This window comes from Mustela nigripes, chromosome 2 (genome assembly GCF_022355385.1).
Source record: "Mustela nigripes isolate SB6536 chromosome 2, MUSNIG.SB6536, whole genome shotgun sequence".
NCBI lineage: Eukaryota > Metazoa > Chordata > Mammalia > Carnivora > Mustelidae > Mustela > Mustela nigripes.
Genome location: NC_081558.1, coordinates 166462813 through 166482763, shown reverse-complemented (window position 1 = coordinate 166482763; position 19951 = coordinate 166462813). Strand labels below are relative to the sequence as shown.

Below are 19951 nucleotides of genomic sequence, written 5' to 3'. Positions count from 1 at the left end.
AGACTTGGGGATTTATAGCAAACCCACTGCCCTGATGAAAACACAGGTCAGTCATCTTGCTCAGAACTAAACCAGTAAGTGCTTAAAGTTAATCTCCCTAATAATATACCAAAGACAGCAGCACAGTGAGCTGAAAGCTGATGCAGAAGTCTCCCAGAAATTCTGTCTTAAACTTTGTTGGCTTTCAAATTCCTACATTACTGGAGTTCCACTGAAATTATACCCTCATCTAAAGAAGCTTCACACATATTGCTTCTGCGTTATCATTCATGGGGTACCAACAATCGGATGTAGGTATGTATGACTCATGTGTCATTAAGATAGCCCTAAGAGTCCTCTCGTGGAAAGGAAATGCAAGCTTTTAACCTCAAATAAATATAAGGTTTGATTGTCTTCACAATTCTGATCAAGAGATGAAGTAGTTTATATAGAATATTTGCCCCCCATTAGATTTACATTTTCACATCTCTATTTTTGTCAGGTTTGAGGTATAACTGACAAACAGAGTTGTATATTTTAAGTGTACAGTGTGATTATTTGCTATAGACACTATGAAAGGATTCCTACAATTAACACAGCCATGCCTCACATATTTACCTTATTTTTGATAAGAACACTGAAGTTCTAGCAAATTTTAATTATACAATTCATTATTACCAAATGTTGTCACATTAGATCCTCATAACTAAAAGTTTGTCCCCTTTTACCAACTCCTTTACTCTTCAGGGTAAAGCTACAGGTTAGGGGTTCCCTCTGAATTGCATGATGCTATGACTGGTGTGGGGTTTATGGCAAGAATGCATCTTAGCTTGTCCTACCTGTTTAGATGTAGGTATTTAGGTATTTTCTCAGTTGTCTGCTCTATAGGAATAACTTATCTAGTTTTTGGAATTCTCCCAGAGAAAAATGATTCATGTGTAATGGTATAATCAGTGCATCAATGGGAATAGAGAGACTCAGAGGCCGTTTATATTGCCATCTTGGTGTTCTCCTTCCGTATAGATTTAGAACTGAAATAATCTATAGAAAAATTCAGTCTACACTTGATATGTTGTAGATGCAGAAATGGGCCCAGAGAGATAATATGACTTGTTTATATGGGTCAAAAATCAAACTGACAGTCACCAATTTGATTAACATTTCTCCTGGGTCTTTATATGACAAGACGTTAATAGTAGAATGATATCATGGACTAATGACTTCTGAAGTTAGGGGCGAACAACATGGTGATATCATGGTATAATGACTTCTGGGTGAAGAATGGGTGAACAATTCTTTCTGGGGGCCGTTCTCCCTTAAACACACACACACACACACACACACACACACACACACACACACACACGATTTTAGAACTGCTGACAACTTGGATGAGATGAAACTATATATGAAAACCATGCATTAGGGAAATTGGGGGAAAATGAGCCTGTAAACAATGAAAGAGAGTCCCAGTTCTTGATCTTTGTAAAATATGTTAAGAATTTAATAATATAAATATTTTTTAAAAAATGTAGAGACTATCACTGTAACCATTGAAAGTCCTTTAAACTGAGTGTAGATTTTCACAGTACCCTGTGGCATATATTTTTCATTGTAGATGAAGAAATTTGGGCATGAGGTAAAATCTTAGGATGGTAGAGTTTAAAGAACATAAAACAGAGTCTGACCACTGGTATATCTAATCTACGCTGTGATTTAGAATTCTATCACTAATGTTTTATCAAATCCTGACCATTCTCCTGAGGAAAGCGCAGTTTGAATCTCCGTAGTCCTATCAGAACAGATCTTAATCAACACTGGAGGGTTTGAATACTTTTGCATACTTGTGCACTTTCCAGGTGGAATGCTAGCGTATGATCTCTAAAGGGAAACAAGTGCTCTTGTTCCAATCTTCAGCTCCAAGTGAATTTAATTTAAGGGGTTAATCCCACAAAGGATTGACAAGTCACGCACGGACGTGGTGTAGTGGTCCTCTGAGAAGAGAGTGAGAACATTAGTCTCCTCAAGGCACTGAAGTGATGACGAGAGACCTAAGTGCCCTTACATGCCATTAATGTGGAAAGCAAAGTATATTCAAGCTGGATTTGCGGCGTCCTTAACACGACAAGTTTATAGCCTCTCAGAGATTAATAGCTTGGTGGCCAAAAGTGCTTCTGTGTTACATGTTGGAGCTTCACAATGAAACAGCTGCTTTTGATTTAACCTGTGAGAATATTTATTTGTTCCCCTTCCCTGCTTTATTGGCTTTTCACTGAATCGACCAAGTATCTGCTTTGCTTTTGTGGAGAGATGGTATGCTGTCCTGTAATTTTTTTCTTTTCTTTTTTCACATACACAGTAACAAATAGGTATTTATACACATTGTAAATGGCTAGTTCGAATGACCCGCAGTATGGAGCTAAGCCCTTTTGGAACGCAGGGGGATTCACTCCTGCATGTTTTCAAGTTGCTGCTGCATTGCAGAATTTGCAGCGTCTGGTTCAGCTTCAGCTACGCGAGCCGGCTCACTGTGCAGAACAGTGTTGACCAATTGCCAAACCATTCTTAACGCAAAACAACTGGTCGATAAACATGTTTATCTTTCTGGCCCACACTGCTGCCATATGCAATAATGGCAGCAGGTAAAAGTCATCCTTGCTCCTTTTCAATTCCCGTTCTTGCCCACAAAAAGATTGCTTAGCTCTTGCCTGATTGTTCTGAGGTCTATTTTTAATATTGAATGTGCAGACTGGGACTAATTGATGGGTTATAATTCTAGCCCTTCTCGTGAATTGTTGAGTGACCCAGGGAAAGTTATTTTTGACTCCGGCCTTATAAATTCTCCTAATGTGCAAAGAGAAGATGCCAAGTGGAATGCACCTATTTCAAAAGAGTTTTGAGAACTAGAACTTTGAAAGCAAAATAGAACACTGTCCCAAATTCAAAGTGCTCGATAAATGTTTAATTATGTCATCACTGATTACAAAGCCTGAAAGAGATACATTAATCTTGCTTTCAACTTTCTATGCCACCCCCTTATCTGTCAGAAATTCCCGATAAATAACATTGTACATTGTTCTTGATTAAGCATTTATACAATAACTGTCTTGCCGTTGCTGTTTTTGATTCAAGTCTGAAAAGCCTAGAGCCTAGGTACTTGTGTTGTTTAACTTTCTGCAAAGGTATTTTGTATCTTACACAGGCACATTTCTTCAGGGAATTGTAGAGTCCCTTTTGAGAGTATATCACAGTCGGTGATATTCTAGGTAAGTGGATGCCAGATGTTTTATTACATGCCCCACATATTTACTCCACAAACCAGCTAACAAATGAGGTTTGAATAGTCTACTGGGAGAAAATGAGTGTCTGCAGTGAAGGGAGACTTGGGGACGAGGCTGGACCCTGCCCTGTTGGGTGACAGAGCAGAGTCTCCACTGCAGAGACTGGGGGGCGGGGGGGATAACCTGAGTTTGTAGCTCCAGGGCTGGACAGAACTGAGGTTGCCAGGCAGGAAGTTTCTCCAGAGAAGCAAATGGATTTGCACAGCCCACAGCTTCTTCCCAGAGAAGCACCCTGTGGTGGTGGTGGTTATAAGATTTTGAACAATTTTTTTTTTTTTAAGCTAAGGAAACCACTAAAGTAAATAAAATGATTTCTGTTTTCTTTTTAGTAACCAATTTACTGAACACGTTGAACCTGATGGGCTGCCAACATGGCTATACTTTTTCTCCCCCTAATATCACTATGTTTGACTGTTAGTTCTCTTTCTTATTTGGTCATCAAGATTCTAATTCAGTCCAGCTGGTCCCGTGTCAGGCTTCAGTCTCAGGAGCCAGAAAGGAAGGAGCAAGACCTACTCTTTTCTACGTTTCCTCTAGGTTTCTACTGCTTCAGGGTTGGGACAGGAGAAGGAGACTTAATGGAGCACATTCTTTTTCTTCACAAGTGCAATTGTAGTTTTTCTTTAATTTTTTTCTTTCCTGTGTTTGTGTGTGTGTGTGTGTGTGTGTCTGTGTTTGGTAAATTGTTCATTGTGCTCATACGTTCTTTGGGAAGTCACTCACTAGGTTATTGTCTGACTCACAAGATATCCATTGGCTGAATTCCCTCATGCCTGGGTTGGGGGCATACACCACAGTCTTTTCCTGCTTGGGTTACTGTGGCTTGTCGGTGGCCTTCAGGGGCCCCATCAAGATGGCTCAAGCTCAGCTGTCTTGGAAAGGGTCTGCTTGCTCCGTGAGAATGGGGCAGCCTTTCATCCTTGTCCCCACCTCGCCCCCCGCACACCAGGGGTGGGGCTGCTTGTCAGTGATTCACTGCAGATCATTTTGTCCTTATTCTGCTCAAATTCTCACAGATGGCAGATGGGGAAGCCCACTGCCCAGACATCTAATAGGAAATGACAGTTTTCTAATCTCTGCAATCGATTTTTGGAGATATAATCACTTGGATTGGGAGAGATGGATTCAGTTTTTAACATTCTTATCCATTACTAACTTCTCCCAGGCCAACCCCTGAATCTGCCACCTTCTGTTTATACACTTGGGAGCCTGCAGAAGAAAATTCTGCCACCACCCTCTTAAGGGGTCCTACAGAGTTGTCCGGTGAGTTTTTAGAGTATGGATGCATTTCATATGTTGTTTTCAGCTTTGGAGCAATAACTTCTTTCTAGGAGAAAAGGAAAAGTCCTTTCAACATCCGGCTACATTTGATATGATGGCACTAAGGAAACTCACTAGTTTTGCCACTTTTCTCTATATCCTAAAGATAAAATTATTTTTTGTGCAGATTTTAAACAAAGAATAAAACAAAACCCCAAAAAACCTTTTTGTCTATAAATAAAGAGGTTTGGTTTAGGTTGTAGTCAATAGGGAAGAACGCGGATCTCAAGGAACCCAGACTGGTGCTGGCGGTCCCACCATCTCACCATCTCTAATCTCTACCCTTACTGTACAGGGCTTTGAGTCACAAGCTCAGGAAAGAATGTGTGATGGCAGTCAAGGTTCTCTGTTAAAAACTCATCTCTGCAGCTTTTCAGCAGCATGTATAGATCACTACCCTTAAGGTTTCAAATCTCCTCAGTTTAGCCACACTGGTCTTGTTCCACTGTTGTCTACACTTTGCTTTGTGAAGTGATGGGACAAAGTGATGCTTCTCTTTGCAGTCTACTCCAGGGATTCTAGGAGATGAAATGGGGCTTAAGTTCCTAGGTAGGAGGGTATATGGTAAGGAGAGCTGCCATTTATTGAGCATTCAGTGGGGCCAGGCATGTTCTGAGTCCTTTATCCGGATTCACTCATTGAGTCTCCCTATCAATCCTTTACTGTAGGTATGGTTGCCATTCTCCTTTTACATATGGGGCAACTAATGGACAGGGAGGTTAGGAGATCTGCTTAAGGTCACATAACTCAGAAGGGGCAGAGGTAGAGATTGATTGTAGGCATCCCGGTTCCACAGCCTGTACTCTTAACCACTGTTATGTTGCCATATGAATTTGTGAGCAGTGATCCCTTAAATAGACATTTATCATGATCTCTTTATGAAGAATCAAGTATTCTCTTAGCTTCTCAAGTTACTAAAAGACACATTTGAGATCTACCAAAATAAATTTTAAAATCTCCCAGTTTTTACTTCGTGAATCTGATTTTTTTTTCTTATTAACTAATGGGTTCCCCATCCCAACAGTGACCAGAACCTGAAGTCTATACTGTAGTCACTTTAGTGAGTAGGCTTATATAGCTTCTGGTCCATGGGTGAAGAAAGCAGGAGCAAAGAACAGAGATACTGGTTCATGCAGAGAGTGACAGAGCTGAAACCAGAACTCAGGACTATTTCTAGAATTGGCTATTTAAGGGTACAATTTTTATTGATTTCAAACGTTTTATTTTGTACTATGATGTACTGGCTTCTGTCATAGGAACTTGGGACACAGAAATTAGATACGCTACCTCTACTAAGGAAGTTCAGTCTAGTTGGGACAACCCATGGAATGAAGTGATTGCAGAACCACTTAGGTATGATGGGACTATCCGGTGCGGCATAAAAAGATGACCTGCTCAACTCAGCCTGTGCCTACTCCAGAGGCAACGCTTGAGCTGGATTTTGAAAAATAAGAGTTGGTCCGGACTGAGAAAAGGGAAAGGCATATTCCAAACTCGCATGGACAAAGACATGAAGAATGTCTGGGCAATTGGGAGCTCAGCAGAGGTGAAGAGGGCCGAGGGAGGGACGCAAGGATCCAGAAGATGCAGACAGGGAAGCCCCACCATGGAAAGCTGTAAAGAGTTTTACACTGAGGAGCAACATCGGATTTGATGTTCAGAACCTTCTTTCTGTCTTGCGCGGGAGCCAGGAGATCAAATTCTAAGGGAGTCATAATTCAGACCTAAAAGAACGTAGAGGCAGCAGGGATGGGAAAGAAGCAAAAGTAGGTAATTAAGAATACGGTTCAAGTTTCATGCACAAATCAGACAAAAGAGGGACATGAAGAAAAGGCATGGAAACGAAATTTTCCTCAGCCTATCGCTTGCCATTTGATGTGCCAGTTCCTGGGAGGGACGCCCTCATCTCTCTGGGTATTTTCATGGTTACTGTCAACTCTGACTTCCAGCAACTGATTGCTAGTCCTATGGTTTCTAGAAATCTTAGATGTCTTTTGTGGTCCTTTAGCAACCGGCACCAACATCCTCTCCCTAGCCCTTTCTGTGTTTCTCGCCCCACTACTTCTCCTCTTTGCCTAAAATAATTGTTTTATGATGTGTGCTGCTCTTAGTTGAAATGTTTTACCTCTGGAGTTCTTAAAAACAAAAATTGTGATCCTCCTTTAGGCTGCCAAAATGCTATTCAGCCTTCTCATTCATTGAAATTTCCAGAAGGAATGTATCATACCCTCCTTTACTTCTATGTCCTAGAAGAGGCCTAATGGATGTTGAGAGGGTTAAATGTTTTATTACTAAGTTCCTTGCAAAAAGTAAGGGCCCAATAAAAGTTCTTTAGCACGTACTGTAAATACATAATTCCAGTGACAATTTATATATGGCATTTATTGTATTGGAATTATTTGCTTATGTATAATCCCCCCCCATTTTAATTGTATGTACTTCAAGGATATAACTATTACTACTATGTGTGGGATATTGCATGTATCAATTACTTTCACATTCTTTCGTTCTTTATATGATAGTAATCATTAACATTTTTTTTTAGTCTCCATTGTTCCCTCCCCATTTTATACTGGCCCATTTTACATATTCTTCCTTATAAATGATTAGAAAAACCAAGAATTTAGAGAACAGATGTTACAATTGATTAGGAATCCTTAATTGTCATCTTGAAGACATTGTCTTTCCCTGATATGGTTCTTACTTGGAACTTTAATAGAACTTCTGCAGTTCAAAGACGTGGAAGGAGCTTATTTATGTAAATATCTTAAAACAATATGGTTTTGGTATTTAATAACCACCTGGGCTGGGTATGTGGTACCGCCCTGTCCACTCAGCTCTTGAATCCAATGTCCTTTCCTTAGCACCAAAAAGAAAACATAGAAATGCTGTGAAAGAAATGTTTGTGTTCATTTGAAAAATGAAGTACCAACTCTGCATTTTGTTAAGACTCATTTTATAAAATACCTTAAAAGAACAGATAAAGTACTTGAGTTTACATAATAACCAGAATTGAAAAAAGATGGATATAAATTAATTGAACACATAACTATTTTGCCACATTAGACAAGTTTAAAAAAGGCATGTAAAAAAAGCAGTAATTGGGAAGAAAACCCTTCACTCTATTGCTGTCTTTTTTTGGAAACTTTTCTTAGAAGCACTACAATTCCAGGTCAACAGACAGTACCTGTGTTGTTGAAAACACACTGTAATTTGCTTCCAAATCTGTCAGCTTAAGAGAAAAAAATTAAAATTTTAACCAGGTTTTGATAATTCAGTGCAAATTAAAGCTTCAAGTTGAAAATTCAAGAGGAAAAGTAATGTCCAAACTGTAGGAAATGCTTCTGGAACTGAAAAAGAAAAAAGTTCACATTATGAAGAAATCTTTGCAAGTGTTCTTGTGTGTGAGACATTGAGTTACCAAATGGGCCCTTTGAAGTTGCAATTAGGGCTTTAGTAGGACTATTTGCAATGTGGGCGACGGAAGAGGGGACAGGGAAGAGCTAAAGGTCATTTTGTGGAAGGAAGCTCAAGTTAATCAGAAAGACTGGTCTGATTCAATTCTAGAAAATTTGGCCAGGATATTGTAGACATCAAGGGGAAAAAAAGAACATTTGGAGACTAATTTACTGGACCGTCATTGAGGGTAAGTACTTCTATCCCCAGAACATGTTGGGGGATGAGGGAGAGCAGGTTAGTGTTGGCCATGATTTTGTTTTAATTATATGGATTGTATTGTGCACTGGCTTAATATAGTACCAAGTCTTGAGAAATGGGAGGAATGTCTGACTTTCTGGATAACAGTGAAACCAAGCGTTGATCATTTCCAACCACTAATGGGTAGTCATTTTTATAATTTAAAGTATTTTAAATTATTTCCACACAAAAAAATTTTGAGGTTATCATTGATAATAGGCAGCAAGGGGATTTTCATGACCGTGTTTGATAAAAAGTTTCCCTCTTTCCATTCTATTTCATAGAAGTTTCTGATTCAATCTTTTAATGATAGAACTAATGGTTGCTATTGAGTACAAGATGCAGAGATTTTAGTGGAGGCTAATGTCTTCTTTGCAAAACAGATTTTTTTTTAAAAAAATTTCTATCATCTTTTTCTAATTCTCATTGGAAATTTTCACATCGTATTTGAAAATTGTTTGAGGATGTACTATGTTTTTCCTCACATTTGTATTTTATATCACTCTAATCTATTAAAGTTATAACAATATTTTCACAATGAAGTGGCAACTTTTGGCTTTTAGTTGTACCTATGATCAGCAAGTCATAAAAAACACAAAACATATAGTGCTATTCCAACATGACATCAGAGACTGATTAAAAAGGATAATCACAATGATGTATGCAGAGTTCCTAAATCAATGAAGAATTAGCTGATGCCATTTAAAAATGCACGCATATATCTGCTCACAGGTGCAACATCTAAGGAAAAGTGAAAATTGCTCTCTGAAGACACCGACCAGTGTAAAATCACTTGAGAAATTAAAACACCCAAGCCCGTGACTCCTCTCTACCTCCTATCGTGACAGCCAAACCGTCAAGGGCACATATCACACATCACTCTGCAAAATAAGGCCATAGTTCCCCTCCCTGGTCAACTTGGTGACCGCTCCAGGCTGAAGACTGATTTCCATGGCGTCCCGCTGGATGTTTGGTCCTGTCCTTCTGAATCCCAAAGACAGGCTCAGTGTCAGGTGCATGCCTGTACATCACACCTGGGGTGAGGCTGAGAGAGGAGTGGCGGAAAGGTGCAAAACCCTGTCACGAGTCCCTATTTAGAAAAGCTTCTGTGCGCTCAAGCATTTCACACAGACCTGGGTTTTGTCCCACTTCTCCACTAACTTCTCATTAGGCTTTTTCAGAGAGGGACTTTTGCCATCAAAAGCACAGATAAAGAATAACAAAACATTATATTGCAATCAGCTTGGGACAGTTTGTTCTTTGAAAACACAGTGCATCAAGCACATCATAGATGCTCAATAAATATTTGTAGATCTATTAAAAGTAATAACATGGTTTTTGAAGGACAAACTTCCATTTTGGGGGCAAAAAAAGAAAAAAGCGAAACTCTCTAAGTTTCTTTTCCCTGACTAGATGGATCAATGAGAATCTACAAATTAAATGTGAACTCTGATTTGACTGCAGAGACTTTGCCAAAAAGGCGGCGGGGCGGGGGTGGGGGGTAGGGGTGGACATTGCCGCAGTAGCATTGGCACTTAACAGTGCATCAAAGATTTAATTTTTCCACTGCAATATGTACTGGTTCCTACACTTGTTAGGTACCAGCGTGTAATCACTCATATAGGAAATGAACTCTATTCCACTTTGGGAAAGGTATGATCATAATTTTATCTGAAAATTATTAACACATTTCAGGGAGACGGCCCTCTTATTAAGCATGCCTCAAAGTAATGCAGGCGTAACCGTCAGGGGACCTCATTATATAACTTCAACACGGCATTGTCTTATGCAAGTGAATTTCTCCCACATCTGCAGTAGCTGCTTCCTAATATTTTGTTTTTTACAGAGTAGTGACACCCCTGGGATGACAAAGATGAGAATAGGGGATGGGGGCTAAAGATCACAAAACTTACATTAAGAAGGGATGTTCCTCTGTATCACATGAAAAACCCCTTATCAAAAATCAGTGAGTTCATGGATGAAAAAATGCTTTATACATTCATAACTTTCCCATCTCACAACAGCAAAGGTTTCCAAAGAAAAGACTCAGTAGTGAAGGCCACACACTTTTTTTTTTTCTTTTCTTGCATTAGTTCAATACGTTGAAAATCAGAACCTTTGAAGCATCTTGTAAATGGGAGAAATGGAACTGGACCCAGCTGGTCATGGGGGGTGGGGTGGGAGGGATAAGATCCGAATGAACGTATGACTCAGCTGCTGGCGTGGACAGCAAGGGGGTTGGTGGGAAATGTTACAGCAGACCTGACCACTCTACCAAGGGTCTGTCAAGAACACAGTACAGGGATAAAAAACAACAACAAAAAACAAAACAAAAAAACAAAACCAAAAACCCTAAAACAAAACTAAAAACAAAAACTGCAACTTTGCCAACTTGTAAACAAGGAAAAGCACTTCACAGATTCAAAGTTCAAGGGAAGTAAACGTCTTTAAATTATTTTTGTCAGTTCAACCCTGATTTAAAAAGTATGGCTAGCAGAAATAAGGAAGCACAGCTGTTGACATCCTGAGCGAGCAGCTGTCTTCTGAGAAGCAGCCTTTCCAAGCCTCTTCTCAAGATGCCACGCCAAGGAGACACCTTCTCTCGCTTGTCTCTTTTCCACGATCCTGGGATATCGACTGCTTGCCATTTTGGTGTGGACAGGTCCTGGCTGCTATAGATTTAGACGTGGGGAGACTGGAGGCGGGTAGGCAAATTCTCGGAGGATGCTCCGGGCCACTTCGACATTATTCTGGGCTATCTCTAAGGCTCTCTTCACTTCTTCAAAGGCATAACCCTCTCCCATGAGTTTCGCAATTTTTGCGTCAACATTTTCCAATGATGCGTCGGGACCGTGGGGTTTTCTGTGGTGGATTTCCGGTGCAGTCCTGCGGGGTCGTGGTTTAGGAGGTCTGGCTGGTGCCTGTGAACCATCTGGGTAGATTTTGAAAGGGATATCATGTCAATAATGGAATAAATATACAGACACCATATCATCTTGATCTCATTTTAGATGAAAACCCTATTTTTCATTATCCCCAGAAATAAACTTTCCCCCCATTTTTATTTATTATTTCAGGGCAGGCTGTATTGAAATTTTGAACATTAAAGAAACTGACTAAGAATGTGTTGGAAGTTTGAAAAATTAATACAAATTTATTCCCAATTCCACAAATTATTCTTTAAGCCATAGGGACTAACAGGTATGGAAAGGAATAGACAGGAAAAGGCATTCCAAGGAAAGAGAAGGGTATGCTTAAATGCACTGAGTTTCAAAAGTGTTTGAGAAATGGAAGATACACTAGGTTGGCGTGAATACAGCAAATACAATCAGGAAAGCAGACTGACACTAAACTGTGAAGGGTTGCAAATGTCAGCTGAACTATTTGATTTGACTTTTAATCCCAGCACTAGCAGAATAACCTTTTCTAGACTGGCCCTCCCACAATAAATGACTATAAAACTGGAAAAAAAAAAAAAAAAAAAAAAGGAAAACAATTGAAAAAAAAAAAAAAAGGCTTTCATTATAGGGACACCAGCTTATTCTTTCCTATGATGGTGGAGGCTCTTTCTTGGGAAGTTTCTGCCAGAGGAAAGTGTTACAGGGTTGTCGATGTTCCTAGAAGCACAACTACTCGAGCAGCAAGCTTTGTAGTGTCTCTGCCAGTCTGTTTTGTCAAGCTAATCATCCTGTCAACTGAGTCTGAGGTGGGGAGGAAAACAGTAGATGCTTTGAGTCTACTGTTAGTTAACAGGCTGAACAGAAGTAAACTCACTGCTTTGCTCAAATACTTTACCCAGATTCCAGTGTAGGAAGTTTTGCTGGAGAAAAGGCAAAACCAGCAGAAACATAAGCAATGGAGATTTGGGCTCTGGATTAGTCCTCTGACAAGTTTCTTTCTTTCTTTCTTTTCTTTTTTTTTTTTTAAAGATTTTATTTATTTATTTGGCAGAGATCACAAGTAGGCAAAGAGGCAGGCAGAGAGAGGGGGGGGAAGCAGGCTCCCTGCTGAGCAGAGAGCCCAATGCAGGGCTCGATCCCCAGGACCCTGGGATCATGACCCGAGCGGAAGGCAGTGGCTTTAACTCACTGAGCCACCCAGGCACCCTCTCTGACAAGTTTCTTAAAGTTCAATCAAGTGACACTGGCACCCATGAATGGAAAGCAACCTTATTAAGAGGAAGAACTAGAGACCACCATCCCTCACAGATCACCAGGGCATGGGCTGGTAACTTGAGAAGGTACTTTTATGATGAATGTCCATAATATCTATATTTGGTACTGTATTTCAAAAGCCTAAATTACAAAAAGATTCAAATAAAAATTACCAAATTTATGCCATGCAACACATTTATGCATTTAAGACTATTTAGACTTTGACACTTCTTTAATAACTTTCTCAGACCACTGAAAAATGCCAAACACTAATTCTAAGGACATAAGTTAAGTAGGTGAGGAAGTGAGGCTACAACCCAAATGCTTTGTGACTCTTGTCCGCATCCTTGCCCTCCTGGTCTCTGCTGCTTTGCCAACATCTCCAATATCTTCATGAGAAATTGTAAGCTGATACCTTCAATAATAATCAAATCTAAATACAATAATTGTCTAGTGTGTTTTTCTCATGTCTTCTTCCACGAGAAGGTAAGTTGCTAAAAACACCCTCTTCACAATTCCAGCAATATAGTGGTATAACATAGGCACATGAAAGCCTCCAGTATGAAGATATTTTCTCCCACACCAAATTGGATGATAGTCTTATTTTTAATTTTTCCTTTCTTATAGAATACTTCCCAGTTTGGAAAAAAATATAGCTATAAATGGAGCTTATTAAATTACGCTCATATATAAGAACACACATTAATTTCTGGTTCTCACTCAAATCTGTATGTGCTGTTTCTTGCACCTATAACTAAACATCTCAACCTACTATGGTCTACTAAATTGCATTTCTTAATCTGTTTTCAGGTTACTTTTCTATTAAGTATTTCCATTATGTCATGCAGAACTGGGCAATAAATTTTACTTTGCTTCTAATCATTTCCAAAAAACTGTGAGAAATTCTAGCAAGTTATCCTTTAGTCAATCACCACAGAAGTCACACATTGAAATCTTATCTGTTCTGATTTACTTTTTGGTGAGAAAAAGTACCTACACTTAAATGTAAGTCTAAATTCCCTGTTTTCTACAGGTAAGTCTCAAAGAGTTTTTCTAATAGTTATTTTGCTTTTGTCCAAAATAGTGAGGGCACATGTCAAATGTCATTGAAAAGAACAGCTAAATATGCTCCTAGAGTGGGAAGGGTACTATGGCAGCCCGAGACACATCTGATAGGATAATTGGCAAGGAAGTGTGGAGATTTAGATTTTTAAATGTAATAAGCATATGTATTTTTTTTTTAAAGATTTTATTTATTTATTTGACAGAGAGAAATCACAAGTAGATGGAGAGGCAGGCAGAGAGAGAGGGGGAAGCAGGCTCCCCACTGAGCAGAGAGCCCGATGCGGGACTCGATCCCAGGACTCTGAGATCATGACCTGAGCCGAAGGCAGCGGCTTAACCCACTGAGCCACCCAGGCGCCCAAGCATATGTATTTTTAATCGAATATACCTGACACACAATATAATACTTGTTTCAGGTGTACAGCAGTGACTTGACATTTATATACATTATGAAATATCACAGGCAGTGTAGTTACTGTCTGTCACCATACAAAGTTATTACAGCATCACCGACTCCATTCCCTACGGTGTACTGTTCTAACTCAAGTCTGTACCTCTTAATCCCCTCCAGCTATTTTGCCCATTGCCTGAACTCTACACAACCACCAGTTCTCTGTATTTATGAGTCTGGTTTTTTTCATGTTTTTTTAGATTGTACACACAAGCGAAATCATATGGTATTTGTCTGACTTATTTCACTTAGCATAATACCCTCTAGGTCCATCCACGTTGTTGCAAATGACAAGATGTCCCTTTTTCTGGCTGAGTAAAATTCCAGTGTGTGTCTCTGTGTGTGTGTATACATCTTTACCCATTCATCTGTTGATGGACACTTACATTTCTTCCATGTCTTGGCTACTGTAAATAATGCTGCAATGAGCAAAGAGGTGCATAAAGATTTTCAAATTAGTGTTTTTGTTTACCAATGTCTTATAGTTTTCAGAGTACAGGTCTTTCGCCTCCTTAGTCAAGTTTACTCATAGGCATTTTATTCTTTTTGTTTGTTTGTTTTAAGGGGACTTTTTGAGGGCATTTTATTCTTTTTGATGCGACTGCAAATGGGACTGTTTTCTTAATTTCTCTGATAGTCCATTAGTAGTATATAGAAATACAATAGATTTCTATATATTCATTCTGTATCCTGCAACTTTACTGAATTTATTTATCCTAATAGTTTTTTGGTAGTCTTTAGAGTTTTCTATATATGGTATCATGTCATCTGCAATGGTGGTAGTTTTACTTCTTCCATATGAATTTGAATGCCTTTTGCTTCTTGTCTGATTGCTGTGACTAGGATTTTTGGTGCTCTGTTGAATAAAAGTTGTGAGGTAAGCATCCTTGTCTTGTTCCTAATCCTAGAGAGAAAGCTTTTAGCTTTTCACTATTAAGTGTGATGTTAACTGTGAACCTGTCATATATAGTTTCACTATTTTTTTTCCCCAAAGATTTATTTGACCGAGAGAGACACAGCTAGAGAGGGAACACAAGCAGGGGCTGTGGGTAGAGAAGCAGGCTTCCTGCTGAACAGAGAACCCGATGCGGTACTTGATCCCAGGACCCTGGCATCATATCTGAGCTGAAGGCAGACACTTAACGAATGAGACACCCAGGCGCCCCTAGCTTCACTATGTTAAGGTATATTCTCTACTCACTTTGTTGAGAGACTTTATCATGAGTAGATGTTGAATTTTGTCAAATACTTTTTCTACACTATTGAGATGATCATATGATTTTATCCTTCATTTTGTTAATGTGGATCACACTGATTTGCAGATACTGAATCATCCTTGTATCCCTGGAGTAAATTCCACTTGACTGGGATGAATGATCCTTTTAATATATTTTTGAATGTTGTTTGCTAATGTTTTGTTGAGGATTTTTGCATCTATGTTCTTCTGGGATATTGGCCTGTAATTTTTTTTTTAAAATATTATCTTTTGTCTGATTTTGCTATCAATCATGCTAGTATTGTAGAATGAATTTGGAAATGTTCTTTACTTTTCAATTTTGGGGAATATTTTGAGAAGGACAGGTATTAATGCCTCTTTAAATGTTTGGTAGAATTCACTCATGAATCCTTCTCATCCTGAACTTGTGTTTCCCAAGAGTTTTTAAGTCACTAGTTGAACTTCATTATTACTAATTTGTCATATCTATTTCTTTCTGGTTCAGTCTTGGAGGGTTGTATTTCTAGGGACTTAGCTATTTATCATTTCTTCTAGGTTGTGTAAATTGTTGGCAAGCAATTTTTTTGTAATAGCCTTTTATAATCCTTTGTATTTCTCAGTTGTAACTTTTCCTCATTCATTTCTGATTTCATTTGAATCCTCTCTTGATTAGTCTGGATAAAGGTTTATCAGTTTTCTTTCTCTAAGAACTAGCTCTTAGTTTTGTTCATCTTTTTTTATGTTTTTGTTTTGTTTGTTAGTCTCTATTTCATTTATTTCTACTCTGACCTTTGTTATTTCTTTCCTTCTTCTAACTTTGGGCTTTATTCTACTTTCTAGTGGCTTAGGTGTAATGTTAAAGAGTTTCAGATTTTTGTTTGGGTAGGTCTGTAGGACTATAATCTTCCCTCTTACAACTGTTTTTGCTGCTTTCCAAGATTTTGAAAAATTGTGTTTCATTTGTCACAAAGTAATTTTTTTATTCCTCTTTGATTTTTTCATTGACCCACTGGTTGTTTAGCGGAATGTTGTTTAGACTCCATGTATTTGTTTCTGCCAGTTCCTGTAATTTATTTCTAAGTTCATATTGCTGTGGTCAGAAAAGATGCCTGACATAATTTCAATCTTCTTAAATTTATTTAAAGTTGTTTTATGGCCCAACATGTGATCTATTCTGGAGAAAGTTCCACATGCACTTAAAAAACATGTACCTTGCTGTTTGGGGATGGAATGTTATATATAAATCCTACTCAATTTGGTACAGTATGTTGTTCAAAGATACTGTTTCCTTATTGATTTTCTGGATGAATAATCCATCCATTGATGTAAGTGGGGTATTAAAACTTCCTGCTATGATTTCATTAGTGTCAATTTCTCACTTTATCTCTGTCAATAGTTATTTATTTAAATGTTTCTATGTTAGGTGCTTAAATATTTATTTAAACTGATCCCTTTATCCTTATGTAATGCCCTCTTATATGTCTTTTGTGTCTGATGTCTTTTTTTTTTTTTTTCATTTTCATGGAGTATCTCTTTCTCCATGCCTTTACTTCCAGTTTGCCTGTGTCTTTAAAGTGTGAAACCTCTTGTAGGTGGCATAAAGATGGATTCTTTTTATGCCTTCATTCAGCCTATGTCTTTTGGTTGGAACACTTAGCTTATATTTAAAGAAATTGTTAAGTATGTACTTATTGCTATTTTGTTAATTACCTTCTGGTTGTTTTCATAGTTCTTTGTTCCTTTCTTTTGCTCTCTTACATTGTGATTTGATGACATTTTTTAATGTTAGGCTTGGATTTCCTTCTCTTTATTTTTTGAGTATGTATTATAGGTTTTGGTTTGTGATTAGCATGAGTTTCAAATATAACTCCCTATTTATATAGCAGGTTATTTTGTTTGTCCCTTAAGTTTGAACCCATTTGAAAGCACATTTTTATTCTGTACCCCACCTTTTATGTATTTGATGTCATGTTGCACATATTTTCATTATGTGTATACCTTAACTAATTATTGTAGATATAGTTGACTTTACGACTTTTGTCTTCTGATCTTTGGAGTAGTTTTATAAGTAATCTAGTTTTACTTATAAATCCGCCCCCCTCCCCCCCAAGAAGTCCCTTTAACATTTCCTGTAAGGCTGGTCTAGTGGTGAACTCCTTTAACTTTTGTTTGTTTGGGAAACACTATCTCTCCTTCAATTCCCAATGATAATGCTACCAGGTACGGTATTCCTGGTAGTAGGGATTGTTTGTTTTCTAACCTTTCAGCACTTTGAATATATCATGCATTCCCTTATGGCCTGCAAAGTTTCTGCTGAAAAATCAGCTGAAAGTTTTACAGGTGTTCCCTTGTACATAGCTAGTTGCTCTTCTTTTGTTGCTTTGAAGTTTCTCTCTTTATCTTTAATTTTTGGCATTTTAATTATGTCTGTGGGTGAACCTCTTTAGGTTCATCTTGTTTGGGGCTCTCTGTGCTTCCTGGGCCTGAATAGGATTTCTTTACCAGGTTAGAGAAGTTGCTGCTTTTATGTCTTCAGATAAGTTTTCTGTCCCTTTCTCTTCTCCTTCTGAGACCCTTATAATAAAAATGTGAGTATGCTTGATGTTGTCCAAGGAGTCCCTTAAGCTGTCCTCATTTTTCTTTTTTGCTATTCAGCTTGGATGATTTCTACTACTTGGTCTTTGAGATCACTGATCCATTCTTCTTCATCCTCTAAGCTACTGTTGACTTCCTCTAGTGTATTTTTCAACTCAGTTACTATATTCCTCAGCTCGGACTGGTTCTATTTTATATCTTCTTTGTTGACATTTCCACTGAGTATCTTTAAGACCATTTATCTGAACTCTTCATCAGGTAGATTGCATATCTGTTTCATTTAGTTTCCCTCACCTCTCCCCTCCAACCCTGAGGTTTTACCTTGTTCTTCCTCTGTCTCCTAATTTTGTCTTTGTGTTTATTTCTGTGTATTAGGTGGGTCAGTTACATCTCCTGGGTTGAAGGTAGTAGCCTCTTATAGACGACTGTACAATCTCCCCTGGTCATCAGAACCAGGTGCTTCACAGGTATTTCATGTGAGCTGTGTGTTGGGGGGGGGGTGCCCTCTAGGCAGTGTAGGAACCACTTCAGGGGGACATCTGTAGAGCAGGGGAGGCTGGGTCCACAGGGAATGCCAGAGTGGGGTGAGAAGTGCTAGGAAAGTAGATAGAGAGGATCCAAACTGGTGGCTACCAGCACTGGGCTAGCTAGGCTGAAAAAGGGCAAGGAAAATGGTGTCCGCCAACGTTTCCATTCCAGGAGAAAAGTTTCTACAGATGTCTACCCCTCCTGCACATACCCTAAAATAATCAATAAATCTTCACTAATGGCCCTCGTGCTTTTCAAACTGCTGCCTGTGTTCTGGCTCTTGGAATAAGTTTATGTACAAGCCCTTTAAGAGAAGAGTGAAGTCTTGATTTCCTCATGGCCCTCTGGCTCTTCTGGAGTGAAGCTCCACTGATTTTCAAAGAATTTTGGGGTTTCATTTTTTTAAATAATTAAATTAATTTTTTTCAGTGTTCCAAGATTCATTGTTTATGTACCACACCAGCACCCAGTGCTCCATGCAATACGTGCCCTCCATAATACCCACTATCAGGTTCACTGCCCCTCCCCAAACTCTGTTTCTCAGAGTCCACAGTCTCTCATGGTTTGTCTCCCCCTCCGATTTCCCCCAACTCACTTCTCTTCTCCTTCCCCCAAAGTCTTCCATGTTATTCCTTATGCTCACAAGTATTCTTGACACAGATCCCTAAGGTGTCGGGGGTACCCAGTGTGGGGCTTGAACTGCTTACTCCTCAGGGAAGACCTCTGTACCTATGATATCCCTCCTGCTTTGGGGTTGATGTGTCAGGGATTTGGTTCCCAGACACATTGCATCTCTGCCCCTTCTACCCTTCTTAATGTGGAAGAGTTGTTTTGCTAAACTTCAGGTCATTCTCAGACTTGCTCTATACATAGTTGCAGGCCTACTATGTTTTTGGGAGGAGGTGAGCTCAGGATCTACATACTCTACTATCTTCTGTTACCCTAAACATATGTATTTTTGGATCCTGGTAGATGACACTAAAACAAGGCACCTTTCACCAGGAAAAACCCCAAGAAACCCATCTGTTATTTAAGGCTGCTATAATTAATACTGGCAATGGAAGTTGCAGATGATCATTCTTTTCTTGAAAAAAATTAGTAAACATAATTTAGGAAACCTAATATAACAAGGAAAAACACATATACAGACCTGATGATTCACATATACAGACCTGATGATTAAATCAACTCTAGAGTAGTGAAGGTATCTCTGATCCTGGAACTGTTATTATTATTATTATTTTTTGCATATAAATTATATTTGAAATATTAACTATGGAAAGTGATTCAAAAAACCTTCAAAAAGAATCATGATAGATTTTGAAGATTTTTCATTTAAAAAAAACAAAACAAAACAACTTCCTACCTAAAGCAAAGATTTATTTTCCTAATAGGTATTTTCTCTTGAACTCCAAGTCACATATCCCAGTTCATTTAATCCTAGTCTTCACTGCCCTAGCTCAAAATTTATGACCCAGCAATTGCACTCCTGGTTATTTACCCCAAAGATACAGATGTGAAAAGAAGGGCCATCTGTACCCCAATGTTTATAGCAGCAATGGCCACAGTCGCCAAACCAAGATGCCCTTCAACGGATGAATGGATA

General features: G+C 38.7%; 1 protein-coding gene across 4 annotated transcripts in view; it reads right to left on the bottom strand.

The window, feature by feature from the left end:
• Positions 1–10311: 10311 nt before the first annotated feature.
• The window catches only part of CBLB (Cbl proto-oncogene B), a 222869-nt gene continuing 213229 nt past the window's right edge, over positions 10312–19951 (bottom strand). For all 4 annotated transcript variants that reach the window (XM_059392040.1, XM_059392041.1, XM_059392042.1 and 1 more), the window contains one exon: positions 10312–11268. In XM_059392040.1, coding sequence (XP_059248023.1) covers positions 11009–11268 — 260 coding nt within the window. In that variant the 3' untranslated portion in view covers positions 10312–11008. The remainder of the gene's footprint in view (positions 11269–19951) is intronic.